Genomic DNA, 19,576 nt, shown 5'->3' on the forward strand with positions numbered 1-19,576 from the left:
ATTTTTGGAGCCGGAGATTCATTTTCTAGGCATAAAAAATAAGTTTAAAACCATTTGCAACATTAAAAAAAATTGAAATTTACCAAAGACTAAAAAGTTTTAAAAGAAAGAAAAAAAAACTCTGGGTTGCCTCCCGGTTAGCTGCCCTTGTTTTAAGTCGTTGGCTCGACTTGGCCCCTGAATGTGCTTTGTTCTAAGTAGGTGGGCCTTTACAACACATTAACCTTCTCGCCACTTCCTTCAATTGAAAACTTATCTTCTACCTGACTTTTTTTTTCTTTTTTTTTAAAGCACCTGCTCACAAAATGCTTGGCATAAACAATTACTAACACCGTGTCCCCGGCAACGGCGCCAATTTGTTAGGTGTGTCAAACCCAACAAATAAAGGGTACAAATGACTCCTTAAACACTACTACTATGCACTAAAAACGTAGTACAAGGTAAGTAGGGTCGATCCACAGAGACACGGGACAAGTGTTTATACCTTTTTGTGTAAGGTACAAAAATGGTCACAGAATGGGGGGAATTTATAAGCAATGATTTAAAGTATAGAATAAAGCAATAAGTAAATGATTGATTAAATGAAATAAGTTCAAGATTTGTAAGTACTCCAACTCTATGCAAGACAAATTAACAATGTGATTCCATGGATGACAAGATATTGTTTAATTCTATCTAAGTTGGTACTTGAAAGTGTTAACAAGCTCTAACACTTCCCATTCACCACAATAATTAACCAAAACAAGCTCTTTGATTAATCCTAACCTTACCAATCTAATCTAAACAAACTCTTAGAATTAGGTTGAAAGATTGCATTAAACTTTATGTGAATGTTCCCAACAACACTCCATACTCCTCATAAGCTCGGGAGCATAAGAATGTGTGAATAAGATTTATACTAAATTCATTCAATAGAAATCAGTTTAGTGCTTGTTACCTAGTCCAATTTACAAAACAATTACGGATTTTGCAATTAGATAACTTGAATGATCTAATCCTAATTCAAATGGCCGATAAGAATCACAATTAGAATCAAACATTCGATTGAAACAAAATTAAATTCACTAGATAGAAAATTGAAAGAAAACATCAAGTCATATGATTGAAATCACAACTAGAAGTCAAGACATAAAGTTGGAGAATCTAGGGTTCTAGCCACTCATGACTAGAACAATATCACAAATCTAGAAAATGAAATTAAAGTTCTTACAAAATGAAATCAAATGTTCCCAAGTGTTAATCTACTTCCAAAAGCTCTGAAAATCGCCTTCTCTATGCCCAAAAGTCGACCCCCTTCCAAAAAAACCGATTGTCTCAATTATATGAGAGTAAAACTACTTTAAAAACTGTCGAGACGTTTACACGGCCCGTGTAAATTAAAGGGTGCAATTTACACGACCGTGTAAACAAGAAAAGTAGAATGCTCCTGTATATGCGTTTACACGGCCCGTGTAAATTATAGGCTTCCATTTACACGGCCGTGTAAACTCCTGTAAAACCAAAATCTTCATTTTCTTCATAACTTCCTCCTCGATGCTCCAATAGCCCTGAAATTTTACCCTCAACTCTTTTTAACCTCCTAAAGCAAGATCCAACCTCCAAAAGTCCCTGAAATATTACAAAAGTGTGTGAATGGAATTGCATCATGAAAAATTCCGAAAATATGCAAAATGCATGAGTTTAAACCTAAATGCAATGTACTTTTATGAAATAAAGCTACAAAATGGGTACATAAAATGCACCTAACAAATCTCCCCAAGCTTAAACCTTTCTTGTCCTCAAGAAAGAACAAGAAAATTTAAACCGGAGAAAATAAAATAAAAGAGAAGAAAAGAAAATCAAAGTTAAACTTTTTTTTTTTTTTTTTGAAACTTGATGCAAGAAATCAAAACAAACATGAAAAAATATATCCAACCCAATTAACCTTGTTTTGTACCATAGTTGAGAATGTACCTGTCATGCCTTGAGTCAACTTGGCTTTAGTCTCAAAATATTATATGATAATAGAAATAAGACTTTGGTCACTCCCTAATACAGCTCAACAGAATCAAAGATCACAACACTAATTCCCTTTCAATATCATCAAGTCAATTCTTTGAACAAATTATGGTCTTACTCTCGTGAAATTATATGTGACAAAACATGCTCAACCATCTTTGTTTCATAAAATATAAAAATGCCCGATTCCAGCTATTTGTTGATCAACAACAATCTTTTTCTGAAAAATCTTTTCTAAAAATTCCCTAATATTTATCCAGATTGGTTACAAACTTCAAACCACTTACACCGGTCAAAGTAATTAACATTCAGTCCCAATGTCATAAGTTCAAATCCAAGTCCAAGGGAATCTTTTGGCAGCCTAATATTTTTCCTAAACATAATATTCAATTAAACTATAAACACAACTATATACAAACTTCCTAATTACATTTTTTTTACAAATAAAGCTCATGGCTTTCTTTGAAATCCGTGTAACGGGCTTCCAACCAACACATCCAGATCAAATGACCTTAGTGTGCTAGATTTAAAAGGATCCATCGGGTTTACTTGCCCGAACCTCAAAGACCACAAATTAGCTTTATTTGGTTATTAAGTTCATGACTTTCTATGGAACCCGTGTAGCGAATTTTCAACTCAATCAGTCCCAAACAATTTAGCTTTAGGCGATTAGATGTAAAACACCCCTCAGAGTTTACTTGTTCGAATCCCAAAGGTCACAGATTAACTTAATAATATATATATTTTTTAATTTATTATTATTATTATTATTATTATTATTTTTATATAAATAAGATAACATATAACACTCTTATTAATTTATTTGCTTGGTCTATTTCTTTATATTTTCGTCCTTGACTTTTCTATTGTGGGACATCTCACGGTCTATTACCGTGAGGGACTTCTAGACATTTTTCGGGGGACTAAAGGTCAACATGCAAAGACCCGTAGGTATAGTTGGAAGCTATGTCCCCAAGCACGGTATATAAAAGGGAATGAGTAGAAATGACTTTTTAGAGCGCTGGAAGGCTCGGAACGTTGAGATTTTGTATTCTTTTTATGAACTTTTGAATTTGGCATTTTAAGTTCAATTGAGCACTTACTACTCATAAGACCAGTCATATGTCCCAAAGAATCGACTCATACCTGCTGTTATGCTCAAATGTTGACAATCTTCTCACTTCCTGTTTTGCACAAGTAGCTTCGGGAGGTGTGTTTGTGTGCGATTAACTTGCTTTTAGATTTTCAATAAAAAGAGCAAGTCTAATCTCAAGGCACATGACTCATTTACCAGCTCAACTGTTTCGAAAAGATTCGGTTGCTTGGGATTGGATCAATTGTTTTTTTTTTCAAAGAATGCAATGCAAAAATTTGGATGCAAAAAAAAATAAAAAAAATTAGAATAGAAAGAAAATCTTTTTGGTTTTTGAAAAATTTTCTATGCAGAAAAATGAATAAGAAAATAAAAATTAATGCAATATGTACAAAATTAATGCAACCTACATGCAACGGAATTTATGCATGGATGGATGCCCCTCCCCAAGCTTAAAATATAGCATCGTCCTCGATGCTTAGAGAGAGACATAGTCGGCCTATTAAGAGTCGGATGGTGGAGGATGGTAGCTGATTTGGGAATGGGTCTAAAACATTCACAAATGCACACCAATTGAATTTTAAGTAAAATATGAACGATTAAAGATATGGAAAGAATTTACCAAATCTTTCTTGGTGCCTCACAATTGTGGTGTGAACCTCCTCTTCATCCTCCCCAAGCTATCCGTGAAGTATTTTTGGAGCCGGAGATTCATTTTCTAGGCATAAAAAATAAGTTTAAAACCATTTGCGACATTAAAAAAAATTGAAATTTACCAAAGACTAAAAAGTTTTAAAAGAAAGAAAAAAAAACTCTGGGTTGCCTCCCGGTTAGCTGCCCTTGTTTTAAGTCGTTGGCTCGACTTGGCCCCTGAATGTGCTTTGTTCTAAGTAGGTGGGCCTTTACAACACATTAACCTTCTCGCCACTTCCTTCAATTGAAAACTTATCTTCTACCTGACTTTTTTTTCTTTTTTTTTTAAAGCACCTGCTCACAAAATGCTTGGCATAAACAATTACTAACACCGTGTCCCCGGCAACGGCGCCAATTTGTTAGGTGTGTCAAACCCAACAAATAAAGGGTACAAATGACTCCTTAAACACTACTACTGTGCACTAAAAACGTAGTACAAGGTAAGTAGGGTCGATCCACAGAGACACGGGACAAGTGTTTATACCTTTTTGTGTAAGGTACAAAAATGGTCACATAATGGGGGGAATTTATAAGCAATGATTTAAAGTATAGAATAAAGCAATAAGTAAATGATTGATTAAATGAAATAAGTTCAAGATTTGTAAGTACTCCAACTCTATGCAAGACAAATTAGCAATGTGATTCCATGGATGACAAGATATTGTTTAATTCTATCTAAGTTGGTACTTGAAAGTGTTAACAAGCTCTAACACTTCCCATTCACCACAATAATTAACCAAAACAAGCTCTTTGATTAATCCTAACCTTACCAATCTAATCTAAACAAACTCTTAGAATTAGGTTGAAAGATTGCATTAAACTTTATGTGAATGTTCCCAACAACACTCCATACTCCTCATAAGCTCGGGAGCATAAGAATCTGTGAATAAGATTTACACTAAATTCATTCATTAGAAATCAGTTTAGTGCTTGTTACCTAGTCCAATTTACAAAACAATTACGGATTTTGCAATTAGATAACTTGAATGATCTAATCCTAATTCAAATGGCCGATAAGAATCACAATTAGAATCAAACATTCGATTGAAACAAAATTAAATTCACTAGATAGAAAATTGAAAGAAAACATCAAGTCATATGATTGAAATCACAACTAGAAGTCAAGACATAAAGTTGGAGAATCTAGGGTTCTAGCCACTCATGACTAGAACAAGATCACAAATCTAGAAAATGAAATTAAAGTTCTTACAAAATGAAATCAAATGTTCCCAAGTGTTAATCTACTTCCAAAAGCTCTGAAAATCGCCTTCTCTATGCCCAAAAGTCGACCCCCTTCCAAAAAAACCGATTGTCTCAATTATATGAGAGTAAAACTACTTTAAAAACTGTCGAGACGTTTACACGGCCCGTGTAAATTAAAGGGTGCAATTTACACGACCGTGTAAACAAGAAAAGTTGAATGCTCCTGTATATGCGTTTACACGACCCGTGTAAATTATAGGCTTCCATTTACACGGCCGTGTAAACTCCTGTAAAACCAAAATCTTCATTTTCTTCATAACTTCCTCCTCGATGCTCCAATAGCCCTGAAATTTTACCCTCAACTCTTTTTAACCTCCTAAAGCAAGATCCAACCTCCAAAAGTCCCTGAAATATTACAAAAGTGTGTGAATGGAATTGCATCATGAAAAATTCCGAAAATATGCAAAATGCATGAGTTTAAACCTAAATGCAATGTACTTTTATGAAATAAAGCTACAAAATGGGTACATGAAATGCACCTAACAAATTGCTATTGGTGTTTGTGATTCATTGGAGGCACAACACTCGAGGTGCTAAAATTCTAAAGGCTTTAAGATCTTCAATCAACAACAAGGTAAACATCTATATCTGTTTTGTTATGCTAATTTCGATTATATACACTAGATATAGGGTTAGAAAGTATTGGATGAATTGAATGTACGATAGAGAAACCTAGATATAAGCATTAGGGTTTGCATGATCACATAAGATGTTATTTTGGCTCAAACCCATCATAAATGATCGCACAACTTTATCGATCTTACCAAATTAACACTGGCTAACTAATTTATGATTTTTTTTGGTTCCCAACATAAGTCGAAGTAAGGCCAAAGTAAATTTCCCAAAATTGGCAACTTCAATCCCACTAACTTTAATTTATAATTTAACTCGAGCATATGTCTAAACTATGGTCACTTAACACAAGGAAGGGAGAGATAAATTGCAAAAGAGAGAATAGTCTTGATGAGTCTGAAATTTTTATAGAAGTAGTCCCTAAAGTTATGAACAATATCAAAATAACAAGGAAAAAAAGAATAAAATAGTTATTTTATAAGCATTAAACGAATGAGAATTCACCATGTTAGTCCAAGAGACAATACATGCATTTTTTTTTTTTTTTTTTTCAAACCATAGAAATGAGGCGCATAGTTTTTTAAATATTTGGCTCAAACTGTAAATAATGTAAAACACATGGACCTAAATTGTAATTTACTCTTCCTTAAATTCATCAACGGCCAGTACGTCGATCCGCGTCAAAACCAGCATCAACCTCACTTTTAGAAAACTAAATCCTGTCCGCTGAAACTACTCAAAAGAAATCAACGGCCATAACCCACGATCCACGACAACATAAATTATCCAATCAGATCACGCCTCACATTCCGTATATAAACACTACTCTCCCTCCATTCATCACCACAACGAACAACAAGCATCTCTCTCTTTTTAGAACATCACTCTTTCTTTACAAACCAAAGTCCCTACAATGGCGCCAAAGGCAGAGAAGAAGCCCGCTGAGAAGAAGCCAGCGGAGGAGAAGAAACCAGCTGAGAAAGCGCCTGCTGAGAAGAAGCCAAAGGCAGGGAAGAAGCTCCCCAAGGAAGCCGGCGCCGGTGCCATTGACAAGAAGAAGAAGAGAAACAAGAAGAGTGTGGAGACATACAAGATCTACATCTTCAAGGTGCTTAAGCAGGTTCATCCTGACATCGGTATCTCAAGCAAGGCCATGGGGATCATGAACTCGTTCATCAACGACATCTTCGAGAAGCTTGCTCAGGAATCTTCGAAACTTGCGAGGTACAACAAGAAGCCGACGATTACCTCCAGGGAAATCCAGACGGCGGTGAGATTGGTTCTTCCCGGAGAGTTAGCAAAGCATGCTGTTTCAGAGGGGACCAAGGCTGTAACCAAATTTACCAGTTCTTAGATTTGGGGATTTAGGGTTTGTATCGATGTTCAGTGTTAGGGCTTTGCTTATTGTGAAAATTTCATCTTTCTCGATGAATTATGTTGTTATAAATGAATTGAACTTGGTGATACATTGATGTTAGATATTTGAACCCAGATGAGACACAAGTATTTTTATCATTTTCACCGACTAGATCCGCAACATTTCATTCCAAAAAACTTAAAATTGTACATGTTCTTATTTATGTGATGTGAATGCTCAAACATTATAGAATAGCACCTTATGATGAGCAAAACTGAACCCAACATTCCAAAGGAGATTGTGGTTTTGACATTAAAAATAATCATGTATTTCATTGTGCGAGTTACTTTAATATTTCGTTGTACACGTTTGTAACATTGTAGATTCAGTGATTTTTGGCCATAAGAACAAAGTTATGGTATAAACGTAGGTAATGAACACACATCCATCATTTTATATGCATACAAATCTTGGTTCATAAAATCTTTAAAACTATACATGTTTCTGATCCTAAAGTATAACACCACCATCTAATTTCTATAAACAAAGTATTAAACACATCAATATAGTTCACTAACAATACAAAAAATCCACATTATACCAAGTTTAATCAATATCAGCATGCACATAATCCACAAAAACAAAATTCTTCTGTAGTTCATGACAATAATAAGCCAAAACAGCACTCAAAACCGCAAATCCCGCAAAAACAACACGCATTTGTATCTCCGAAGGTACAGCAGCAGCAGCACAAAGTACAACACATCCTCCCACTAAAACCTTCTTCAATGTCTCAAATCTTTCATGAGCTTTCTTACACGAAGAACATTTCAATGTATGTTGCTCAAATCTATCCAACATCTGCAATAAACAACAAAAAGATCACAAACACATACAAAAAGATTCAAGAAATATGAAAAGCATACCTGGCGTTTGGATAGGTATGTGGAGGGTAGTGATTGGATGTTGGGTTGACCAAACCATTCGGGTTGACTTTTTCCATGTCTTCTAAGCCAGTTTCTGAATGCTAATACAAATCGATCAGCTTGTGTTGGGGTAAATGTGAGTTTTGTGTAGTTTTTGTTGACATCTTCCATTGATTGTGATAAAAAGACTTTTTCTTGACCTCGAAGAACAATCATATCACCATCGTATACTTTGTTTGATGTCCAATGTTCATGCCACCTTGGAACAACCTACAATTTTCACCATTTTATTATACAAAGGGGTAAAATAGTCATTTAGTCTAATTCACACACTTTACCTGCCACCATGCGGGCCCGGGCATTGTAAACTGAAAGAAATTTCTAGCACTGCAAACAATGGAACGAGTCTTTCCAGGTGCCATTGGGACATTGAAGGAACAAATCCAAATTACCCACTTTTGATCACCCACAATAGGGAGTTTTGTGTCAATCTCTATCCTGAAAACAATAACAAATTTGTTTAATTAATTAATCTCTTTCTAGTTGTGAAATACCTATATTACCCTTTAGTTGTGTAAACTTAACTTACTTGTTTATATAATAGCAAGGCGCGATAAACTTAGCACTGATTTTTGGGTTCCCTTCGTTTTCACCAGAAAACCCCCAATGACCAGTGGAATCCATTTTAAATGGTAGTGGTTTAGCTCTATCCCTCCTCCCTGTAACCTGTAGAATCATTCAAGAAATTAAGAATTCGGGCAGCAGATATGAAGAATCCGGGCAGCGGGCAGGCAGGGGGACTGTGTTATCACCTTATGATGAGCAAAATCAATGTGTGAGGGATCAGAAACATTCTCCATGAGAGTATCGTATCCATAGAACAGATCACGTTGAATTGTGACTGTTGAAAATTCAGGGTTTTCAAAGTCATCAGGCAACCTAATCGACATTAAAAATTGGGGATAATGATTGATCAATTAAATATAGATGATGAATATTATAATAGTGAAAAGAATTTGGGGATTACATAGGAGGCTGAGTGGCACGGGCTCGTTCTAAACCATTTTCATCAGGCCATACAAAGAGCAAACCTTGAGACACCATTGTTGGAAACCTGGTAGCACATGCTCTTGGTGATTGAACAGCTCGAGCTTCGGGTCCTTCTGATGATGCCTGAGGGATCCGAGAACAGGATCCGGATCCATCGAAGGACCATCCATGGTAAGAACACTGTAGGTGTCCGTTTTCATCAATCCTTCCTTCCTGAAAGAATCGAATTTTGTAAGATCGATAAAACCCTAGATGAAAAGGGTAAAATTGGAGGGTTAACATACCGATAAAGGAGCAAGGCGATGAGGGCATTTGTCGTCAAAAGCAACCCATTGGTTGTTAGTTTTGTCGAACCAGATAACGAGGTCACGATTGAGGAGAGTGAAAGGGGTTGCGAGGTTTGGATCGAGGTCTTCGATTAGGGATATAGGGTACCAGTGATCTCTCCATGAGAATTTCGACGAAAAACTGGTTTCGGATTCTTCGAATTCTGGATCAATGGAAGTGTCGGTGGTGGAGGGGGAAGGTGGGGCAGCTACTCGGAGTGGAGGGAGGAGATTTTTCCGGCGAGATGAGGGTGGTGATGATGAGTGGGAACGGAGAATTATGGGTTTTGTGTGGCGAAGAGGAAGTGAAGGAAGTAAGCGAGTGTTGGTGGTGGTTGTTGGTGGCGTTGGGAATAGTAAAGAAGCCATTTTTATCGATTTTGAAGAAAATACTTGTGGTTTCTTGATTCTAGTGGTGCAGAGTGTGTTTTGTAGGTTAAAAAGGAAGACTTTACGTGTAAGTTTGAAATGTCGATCATGGCAAAGAGACAAATTGAACAACAAAGCAAAAATTTCAACCAACACCGATGTATCAAGGATCCCATAAGTTTTTTTCCCCTCCAAAAACCGTTAAACTACACGTTTAGGATAATGAGTCGTATTTCGATTTAAAAAAAAAAAATCTTGGTAAGCTTTCTTTTTGAACGACATGCTATTATTTCTGCACCATCATTTTGGTATGCTTTTAAATTTTAATCCAAATACCTATTAGGCTGGTGGGTGTGGGCAACATGTTAAGACATGTTATCATACTTAAAATTTGCCAACTCATATGCCATGTCATTTTTAATATCATTTGATTTATGTAGAAAATGGTGTGCAAATGTTAAGAGATACAAAGAGAGTTAGAGAGAGAGAGTGTGAGATAATGACTTTTGATTGGTTGATTCTCACGTTACTTTCCATGGACATGCTAACATTTCTTAACATAACATCAAATAACATGAGAGGGGGGCAGTGTTCCAGTGTTATGACGCCGTTATGGGAGCTGCCAAATCCGCATAACGCCGTATGACGTTGCCCATACCGGATGGTCTTATACTTGATAGATCTGAACATTTCAATTTGTGGATCCAAGGAAAACAAAACCAAATCTAACAATATACAAATCAACAAAAAAAAAAGTAAATATTTATCTATAATTATTCTCATAACAAGTATATTAACACATTAACTTAAATTTGGTACACCATTTGTCACTCATACATGTGATATTCATTCACACTATGGTGGCCGGAAATAACAAGAATAACAATAATAGAAACCAAACGGATTAATATAAGCATTTTAACAAAGTACATTGTTTTCTAAATACTTCAGTTACTACAATACATGATAAAAATAAAAATAAAGTAGCTAAAAATGATTATTTCTTGGAATAAGTCTGATAATCAGGTCCAACATCACGTGATCCGGTATTGATATAAGGTCCTCTAAAAGTTGCTGAGGTGACAATGGTTTTGATGAATCAATAAGAGGGGCATTTGATGATGATCTAGTCTTGTATTTTAACATACATTTTAATGTTTAATGTTTCAAAAAAGACTAATAATTAAAGAATAAATGAACCAAAAAGCAATGTACTTACGCCATGTAAAAGGGAAAAGCTAAACCTGCACTTGCAAAAGCTACCAAGCCTGTTGCAACTATTATGTTGCGTGTTCTTGACATCAAGATCATTAAATGCAGTTTAATTTAAAAGTATCTGTAAATCAGCAAAAGGAAATTTGTTATATACAGTTAGGTATCAGAAATCATAAACAAATGCATAATCTTGATCATGTCATCAATATTGATTCTATGTTACGAATCCATAGTGTATAAAATTCTGTATCAGGAACCAAATTAGGAGGTATACAAAGTTTAGGTGGGGATAATTGATAATTCAACTTATGACCTAAGATTTCTGGTAGCCATTTCTCAAAGAGGGAATCAAATCATCAATCATTCGAATTAATCCAGAATTTGGAGTAACTGCAGAATCCCACATAAGAATCTAGATTGGCTGATTATGAAGAATTCAAGAGGCAAACAATAAAAGATATATCGTAGAAGAGGTTGTTCTATAATCTATACCAGTATACCACCACCATGGAATCAAACCCTAGAATAAATCATTGTTATGGAAAACCATAAGTCCTAATTCCCTGAAATACTCTGTTATTTATTCAGGAAATGAAACCACCAAAACCCTAATTTAACTCTCGATCATGCTTATACGTATATAGATATCATAGAATCAAAGCGAAATAAAAGGATAATAAGATTCAAGTTACTTGTAGGTGAGAAAATGCGAAGCCAAAGTTACTTAGAAAACTATGAATCACCAACTACAGAACTTTGGGCGACCTCTGTTATGGGATTGAAGTTGCATTGAGTTATCAAATGAGTTCATCTAACCGATATGGGTCGAATAGCTCGGGTGAAGTCCGTGTACCAGTTGACCCGAAATGGTTCCCGTTTTATTTTTAGATTAGCGGATTTATTTGTTTTTTCTTACTTTTTGAACAATGGTGTTTTTTAGAAAAATATTTACTATTTAGTTTTGAAAATATTTACTAAATAGTTATAGTTTCAAAATTTGATATTTTTCTAACTTTTTTACTTTTTAAATTATTTTTGTCTTTTTTTCTAATATACTTTTTTTTTTATTTTCTTTTAACTTTTTGCAATAATTTTTTATGAGGTATTATTTTATGTAAATTAATAAAAAATTATGTACATCGTACACATAAAATTCTTGAAAAATGTTTTATATGCATATAATCTAAATGGAAATATAAGGAAAAAATGTTTTTTTTCTTCAAATATGTTTTTATCTGTATATAACTTAAATGGAAGTATTAAGGAAAAAATGTTAGTAGAGGTCTATACTACCGGAAGCACAAGAATCACACTTGGATCAGGGAAAGTCACAAGGTTACCAAGAAGCTAGTGATTGATTTCGTTTTATTCAAGTATGTCGTTACCATTGTTTCGGTAATGATTAAGAAGATGATTGTTATCTCGACACTAGTAGTCATATCAAATAGAGTCCGACTAAGATGATTATGTTACGAGGTTCAGAGAACCAAGATCGATGTAGCATTTGATTTAAGCCAGAAGATTGGAATAAAAGATAATCGAAGTGATCAGTAGAAGTATCGCGATCGCTGTTAAAGTAAGAAACTTGTACCTAGAAGTGCTACATACTAAAAGGTGATTATATCACATTAGGACATGAAGGAAGGTATATTTCTTTCTGGAATTTGACTCTAAAAGACCAGACTCTAAGCGTTGCATCATACGATGAGATGTCATTAGAACGTGACCCATCGGTCTATTATGATAATCGAAGGAAGAAACTTATCTTAAGTTGTTAAGAAGAATAAGAAGTCTCCAATAAGGGCTGAGATTGTGACAGGAAGGTCATGATTGAAAGCTTAATGTGAGACAGAGTGCGGGTGCAAAATCAAGCACCGCCTGCGGTCAAGAAGTCCAAGAGTTAAATACTCATTCAAAGGAACATAGAAGTTATGATTATTACCTAGGATGAAGAGATAACGTATGGAGTCATTATACAACCGTGTTTAGTTGATGATTTCGGGACGTAATCATCCTAAGGGGGAGATAATTGTAACGCCCGCAGATTCGGGCTAGTATGGCAACTATGGTCTTCCCGTTTTGTAGATGTCAATCAATCAAATAACTTGAATTTTCTCCCGTTTTGTAGATGTCAAAGTATGGCAACTATGGTCTTCCCAAATCCCTTGGAACAAGCTTTCCACATGAAGATGATATTCCACGATTCGATCGAGGAACAAGAGATCATGCTTCACTTCCTCCACCTCCTCCTATTATTCTCCCTGACCCACAAGTACAAAGGCTTGAAAAGTTCAAGCTCACTCAAGCCCTTTTGGCAAGAAAACACGAAGAAGGAAAGTCAGTGCGTGCACACGTCTTAGAGATGAAGTTGCACGTTGACAGGTTAAGAATGTTGGGAGTCGTTGTCTGTGAGAAACTGGCCATTGACTGGGTTCTTCAATCGCTTCCCGACTCATATATTGAGTTCGTAAGAGAGTACTATATGATAGACCACGACGAAACCCTTATCGATCTCACCTATTTGCTTGTTGCTGCTGAATCAACAATGATTTGGCGCACTGGAGAAGCAAAGATGATTGGTAGATCTGCCTTCCAAACCTCCATGGACATAGGCAATGGAAACGAAAGACATGTCATGGTCGAAAAGATTGACCATAAGAGAAAGACAAAGTCTGAGGTAGTTCCATGTGCTGTTCCAAAGGAGTCAATTTGCTTTTATTGCCAAGAAAAGGGGCATTGGAGACGAAGCTGCCCTGTCTACCTGAGAGATCTAAGAGATGGGAGATTCAAGACGTATGGCTCTACTTCAGGTAAAATCCATTAACTAACTCTATAAGTTCCTATTTTTTTTATTCTTAATACATGATGTGATAAGATTACATTTGATGTTTTGTAGGATCGAAGAAAAGAGAGGAAGCTTAAAGGAAGAAGTGAGCTGAGTCTGATCACGAAGAAATGGATTTCGATCGCATGATTCGATGATCGGAATTTTGGAGCTGCTACTTTTAGAGTTATGATAGATTGCTAGGAACATGTAATAGCGTAGTTTTCATTTAAATTGCATTGTAAGGACAAGTTTTTCCGCACCTTTTATAAATAAAATAAATTTTATTTTTTGTCTTATTTATATATTTCCTTGCAATGGCATGTATGAAAAATTTACGTTAGTGTATTTCTAGTTTCAGCAATGATGAAATGGATGTGATTCTTAGTTATGTTATTTGTGGTAATGTCAAGAATTTACCAAATAAGGAAAGATTATTGTCGACCAAGTTTCAATTTGACAGAAACTCGAATCATACAACTTGTATTGTATGATGAATGAGAACCTTCATATTTGGAAATTAAGACTAATTCCTTGACAAAGAGTTAAGTGAAGGACTAGGAGAACTGGTAAACAATGTTGTGCACTAGTTAAGTCCACCACAAAGAACAATAAGATTATTCGTCATCATTTACTAAAATTCTAGTAAATGTTGTTATGCTTACAAGATTAAGTGTGATTCTGAATCATTAAAAAAATTTCAATGTATGGCAGAACGAATAAGAAGAATCAATTAGGCAAAAAGACAGAAAGTTTCTCCAATCTAAGAAAAAGGGAGAGTACTTTTGTATCGTATTTTATGATCATCTTGTTGATTGTAAAACCACATCACAATTAATCGTCTAAGGACATCTTAGTGCACTAGTATGACTAAGAAGAGGAATTGGAAATTGTTGAAATGGTTAAATCAAAAGGATGAGTCATACTTCGTTCCAAAATCAAGTCTTAGAGTTATACTCCAAGATTGTGACTTGAGTGACATAATCTTAAATAGGAATGTTCTTACACTTGCACATTTTGGTAAGTTGTGATGTCTTGAATAAGACAAAGGCCAACTAATACCAAATTGTGTGTAGGTTTTGTTTTGATATAGACACACACTAACTCTTGAATATTTGTTTTGATAAGAGAATCTAATATGTCAAGAGGTCAGTGGGAGTCTAAAGATCTCGAAAAGTTTCAAGAACTAATCGAGAGTAAACCTATTAGACACTAGTACACGACTTGAGGATTGTAACCTATCGTATTGACATATTCTTGTTTCTGTGTCATTCCAGTTTGGTCAACTATGCATATGAGTTCTACGAGTTCTCAATAGACTGCATAAGGGAAGCCCCTTGTTCGATGAAAGTACATTGACTGGCATATGTGAGCTGCTAAATAACTTGGAAGCAATGGTGGAACCCTTAATGGCAAGAAATCAAGTATGAACAAGTTCCGTCCATAAGAGTTTGGATTTGTCACAAACATTATCTTATGATTATGGTTATGACAAATTCGCATGGATAAGAACACATGCACCATAAAATCTAAGTATCATAAGTTTTCTCTCCTTCATGAAAATGATTGTGAGGAAACTCTTTCACTAAGAGAGATTTTAAGGAGATAGCGATTATGTAAATTGCATTCTCAAATTCGATTATGATTACGACATCCCTCTTCATAGTTCGAATTGTGAGATTTGGCGATTAGTCTGAACGTTTGGGACTTAGTAATATAAGTTCTGAATTAGTTTAGACACACATGTGAGATATCTAAGGAAAGGTGTATGAGTTTGAGAAGCTTAGATAAAGGCTTATCGAAGCATGTCGTATTAGATGAACTATGGAAGTCAATAAGTATTGTTTTCTAGAAGTTTAATTGATTTCTGAATACGTGTCAAAGCTAGTGGGAGCATAAATGTTATGTTGGAATGGATATAATCATCATGATAGTGGGAGCATGATTATTATTTTAAGTGTTGCAGGTTGGCAATATTAATTATAGAAAACAAAAGTTTCACTTTGCAAAGTTGCAGGGGTTGAAAAGTTGTTTTGCTATAATTAAGGGAGAGAATGTTATACTTCGTTTCCAATCTAAAAGCTTAGATCGAGAAATTTTAATCAAATTTAGTCAAGGATATATTAACTGCATTCTCAAAATTCAATTATGATTACGGCACCCCTCTTCATAGTTCGAATTGTGAGAACGTGGCAAATAGAAATATTACGGCACCCCTCTTCATATGCTGTAATATTTGACCGTTCTAAAATTTTCCAAATGTCTTGGGAATTAAGAGGGAAAAAGGGACTAGAACCGGATTTGACTAAAATAATTAAACAACTGTCAAGGACAATCTAAGGTTTGCCAACGATTGGTCGCTTGTGGACAGTTGAAAGTATAGTCATGGATGGACCATATTGACATTATTATGAATAGATAAGATTCTATTTATAATGAGTTGTCATATGGCAAATATGGAAATGTTTCCTTATTGGGAGTTGGACGTTAAGAATTTATGTCTAGATTAGAAAATTTTATGCAAGAAGGATGTTCAAAGGAATGTACTTTGAATGTGAGACTTCACATCTATGGGATTGTCTTGTAACAATCTCCAATAGAGTACTTTGTAATTTCATTGGCGAAGTCTTGGTGACTTTGGCGCTGTGATATTACGAAAGGACCATTCCATAAAATGTTAGAATCTGACATATTCTAGTAATGGCGAGAATTTGTATTCTTACACTAATGATTAGGATTAGAAATTGTGAAATGAACATCATTGGAAATGTTTTCATTTGATCTATTTCACAAAGTAAGGACCATAGGTAAATATAGTGTGCATGTTTGGTGCATGGGACAACTGTTGTTATAATTCAAGTAAGAAGTTGATTACCCGAAACAAAAAATAATGAGTAATCAATATGGTGATTAAATAAAAGGTATTTTATTTATGCTCAAAAGTTTGGGGCCATATAGGATTAGTATTATTCTTGTATTTCACTTTTCATGTTTTGACTTCCCGAATAATAAGATTATTCAAATCCTCCACAGTCGCTCATACTTTGGAAGTAGGTATGAATGAAGACTGCCATGAATCTGTCTGTAGATTGTCTAAAGTGTTTAGACATAGCACAAGTTTGCTACAGAGTTCATGAGTGCTGCTATAAGATTAGAGTATTGGATTAAACTCACGCTCACTTAGATCGCTTCATGGATTTTATCACGAGTGATTGGTGAGACGATAATATCTTATATTCTTGAAACCGAGATGTGTGAGTTGTATTCTGCAAGTCGGTTGCACATTGATAATATGTAAACGCACCAGTAACTTGGTGTTATAAAACATATTGTTGTGTGTGATTTGATGAGTAGGTACAAGCGAGCATTCAAGTCGAAGTTTATCCGTTCCTTTTACCCAAAGTGGATAAAAGCGATATCTGTGGGCCCCTCGATGATTTAGTGATGACACCCTAAGCGCTTGGCCAAGCCGAGACTAAGTTGATGTGTTCAATTGTAGTCTGTTTTCAGTCGTCATAAATCGGAAATCGGGAAACAAAACATAGACTGAGAGAATGATTATAATCCATGTCTCATGTCTATACGATATCTAGAATGGAGGAATATATGATCCCTTATCTAAAGGACAGGTTACTGATAAGATCAGAGTTCGACAGCGTCTTTGAGAGCTATGATTGCTAATCGGGTTGTACTTGCTTTTATGGTTACTAGACTTATCCAAGTGGGAGACTGTTGGATTACTGTCTAAGCCCGTAACTATATTTCGTAAGTACTTGACCCGGTTGTGCATGGTCCTTTTGGGTTGTCTTCACCAAAGCAACTTGACTGGAGAAATAATAGAGAAAGAGGTTATTATGGCTTATTAATATATTATAAGAATAATATATTAAAAGAGAAATCATATTTATTTAGTTATCATTGGTCGAGAATTAATTAAGAATTAATTTTGTCAAAAAAAGTTAATTGAACTAGGGGGGCTGAACTGTAATTATGTGATAGTTGCAAAGTAGGGCAAATGATGTCGTATATGATAGGGTGGACGAATTCAAGGGGATAAGGCCTTATAATTCGTCCATGATAAGGTTTATAGGGTTATCCTTTGGTCTGCTTGGTGGCTAAGCAACCAGATAAGGGTAAGGACTGAAACCCTAATTCCTACACCTATATAAAGACCCATTGGCATAAGAAATTCGACCACTTGATACCTAGGGTTCCTAGAGCCGAATTTCATGCCTCTCCTCTCTCTCTCTCTCTCTCTTACCTCTCCATTTGCTCTTGGTGTTTGTGAGCCATTAGAGGTACTACACTTGTGGTACTTGCTTTCAAAGACAAGAAGATTCAAGATACAAGTTGTTATTACAACATAACAATAAGAGGTATGTATTCCATTCTCCTTTATAATTTTCGAAATTACCTAGGAGCATGTTAGGTTTCTTTTTTGTTCATAATGTTGTATAACTAATAGTGAAAACATAGATCCATATCTAGGGTTGCATTCACACATAGGATTGTTTGTATAAAACCCATCATGCACAACCCATAATTCAAATTTTAGATCGAGCGGTTTTTGGCCAACACGACCTAAATGAGAATTGAAGATCTCATTAATAAGAACTCAACGACAAAAAGACAGACGAAAACGAAGTCCGTATGTAGAAGTTATGAATTTTACGCAGTTATTTAACAGTATAATCTCCTCATACTGTTAAATTTAAACCGGTCGAGAATTAGCCGATGGTGTCAAAAGTAAAGTTGTAGACTCTTGGAATTCTACACTATATATGTAACCCCTTCAACCCTAAAATATTGACTAGCATTCTATGAAGTGTATAAACGATTTTGGTGGTTCCTAGCCTCTCTCTCATAATCCGCCATTTTTTAGTGGTGTCTTGTGAACCATTTGAGGCATCATACTTGGGGTGCTAAGCTCCTATAAGGCCAAGAACTACAAGCTACAACTAAGAGGTATTCTTCTAACTAGTTTTTTATGTTGTATATTTCCAATTGTATGCTAGTTTAGGCTCATGCTTTGGATTATATGAAATTGCATGTATAACTAGAGAAAACTTAGATCTAAGTCATTAGGGTTGTATGTGCACCATAGGAATGTTATAGTGCCCAAAAACCCAACACATATAACCCACTAGTCTACCACATATCACAAAATGGGCCGGCCTTGGTGCCTTCGACCCATTGATATGGTGAGGAGACTCACCTCTTAAGAAATGCTAAACTGATAAGATTCATTCCCAACTCACAACTCCCAACACAAGCTGATCGATTTGTATTAGCATTCAGAAACTGGCTTAGAAGACATGGAAAAAGTCAACCCGAATGGTTTGGTTAACCCAACATCCAATCACTACCCTCCACATACCTATCCAAACGCCAAGTATTCTTTTCATGTTTCTTGAATCTTTTTGTAATTTGTATGTTTTTGTGATCTTTATGTTGTTTGTGGCAGATGTTGGATAGATTTGAGCAACATACATTGAAATGTTCTTCATGTAAGAAGGCTCATGAGAGATTTGAGACATTGAAGAAGGTTTAGTGTGAGGATGTGTTGTACTTTGTGCTGCTGCTGGTGTACCTTCTGAGATACAAATGCGTGTTGTTTTTGCCGGATTTGCGGTTTTGAGTGCAGGGTTGGCTTATTATTGTCATGAACTTGTTATAATGTGGATTTTTTGTATTGTTTGTGAACTATATGATGTGTTTGATACTTTGTTCATAGAAATTAGATGGTGGTGTTATACTGTAGGATCAGAAACATTTATTTGTTGCATTCCATTCCTACTCTAATTGAGTATTGACAATCAACCATGTATTTAGAGCAGGAATGGAATGCAATAATTTGTCTTATAGAATCGAATCAACCGTTCTACTCGG

The 19,576-nt window shown here is 35.3% G+C and overlaps 3 protein-coding genes across 3 annotated transcripts; 1 reads left to right on the plus strand and 2 right to left on the minus strand.

Moving 5' to 3' along the window:
* Window positions 1-6,444: 6,444 nt before the first annotated feature.
* Window positions 6,445-7,086, plus strand: LOC145156963 (histone H2B.7). The gene has a single exon (XM_079076157.1). The coding sequence runs from the start codon at window positions 6,534-6,536 to the stop codon at window positions 6,972-6,974; it is 441 nt and encodes a 146-aa protein (XP_078932283.1). The 5' UTR covers window positions 6,445-6,533; the 3' UTR covers window positions 6,975-7,086.
* Window positions 7,087-7,528: 442 nt separating this feature from the next.
* ACD1 (Pheophorbide a oxygenase family protein with Rieske 2Fe-2S domain-containing protein) lies at window positions 7,529-9,790 on the minus strand. The gene is made up of 7 exons (XM_079076163.1): window positions 9,238-9,790; window positions 8,931-9,166; window positions 8,716-8,842; window positions 8,493-8,629; window positions 8,242-8,401; window positions 7,904-8,173; window positions 7,529-7,838 (listed from the first exon to the last, which is right to left on the minus strand). The coding sequence occupies exons 1-7, from the start codon at window positions 9,646-9,648 to the stop codon at window positions 7,584-7,586; spliced, it is 1,596 nt and encodes a 531-aa protein (XP_078932289.1). The 5' UTR covers window positions 9,649-9,790; the 3' UTR covers window positions 7,529-7,583.
* Window positions 9,791-10,645: 855 nt separating this feature from the next.
* Window positions 10,646-10,950, minus strand: LOC145106266 (uncharacterized). The gene is given in 3 exon segments (XM_079043280.1): window positions 10,646-10,722; window positions 10,725-10,774; window positions 10,868-10,950. Coding segments are annotated over 3 exon segments (210 nt in total).
* Between the last annotated feature and the right edge of the window lie 8,626 nt (window positions 10,951-19,576).

Source organism: Lactuca virosa, chromosome 1, assembly GCF_052849685.1.
Source record: "Lactuca virosa cultivar CGN04683 chromosome 1, Lactuca_virosa_CGN04683_v6, whole genome shotgun sequence".
In the NCBI taxonomy this organism is placed as follows: Eukaryota; Viridiplantae; Streptophyta; class Magnoliopsida; order Asterales; family Asteraceae; genus Lactuca; species Lactuca virosa.

Excerpts from the sequence above, each read along its gene's own strand:
- ACD1 (XM_079076163.1), bottom strand. The coding sequence starts at position 9,648 with ATGGCTTCTTTACTATTCCCAACGCCACCAACAACCACCACCAACACT. Across the intron at positions 9,167-9,237 it reads ATCGCCTTGCTCCTTTATCG|GAAGGAAGGATTGATGAAAA; the intron begins GTATGTTAACCC and ends CGATTCTTTCAG. Across the intron at positions 8,630-8,715 it reads TTGATTTTGCTCATCATAAG|GTTACAGGGAGGAGGGATAG; the intron begins GTGATAACACAG and ends ATGATTCTACAG.
- LOC145156963 (XM_079076157.1), top strand. The coding sequence starts at position 6,534 with ATGGCGCCAAAGGCAGAGAAGAAGCCCGCTGAGAAGAAGCCAGCGGAG.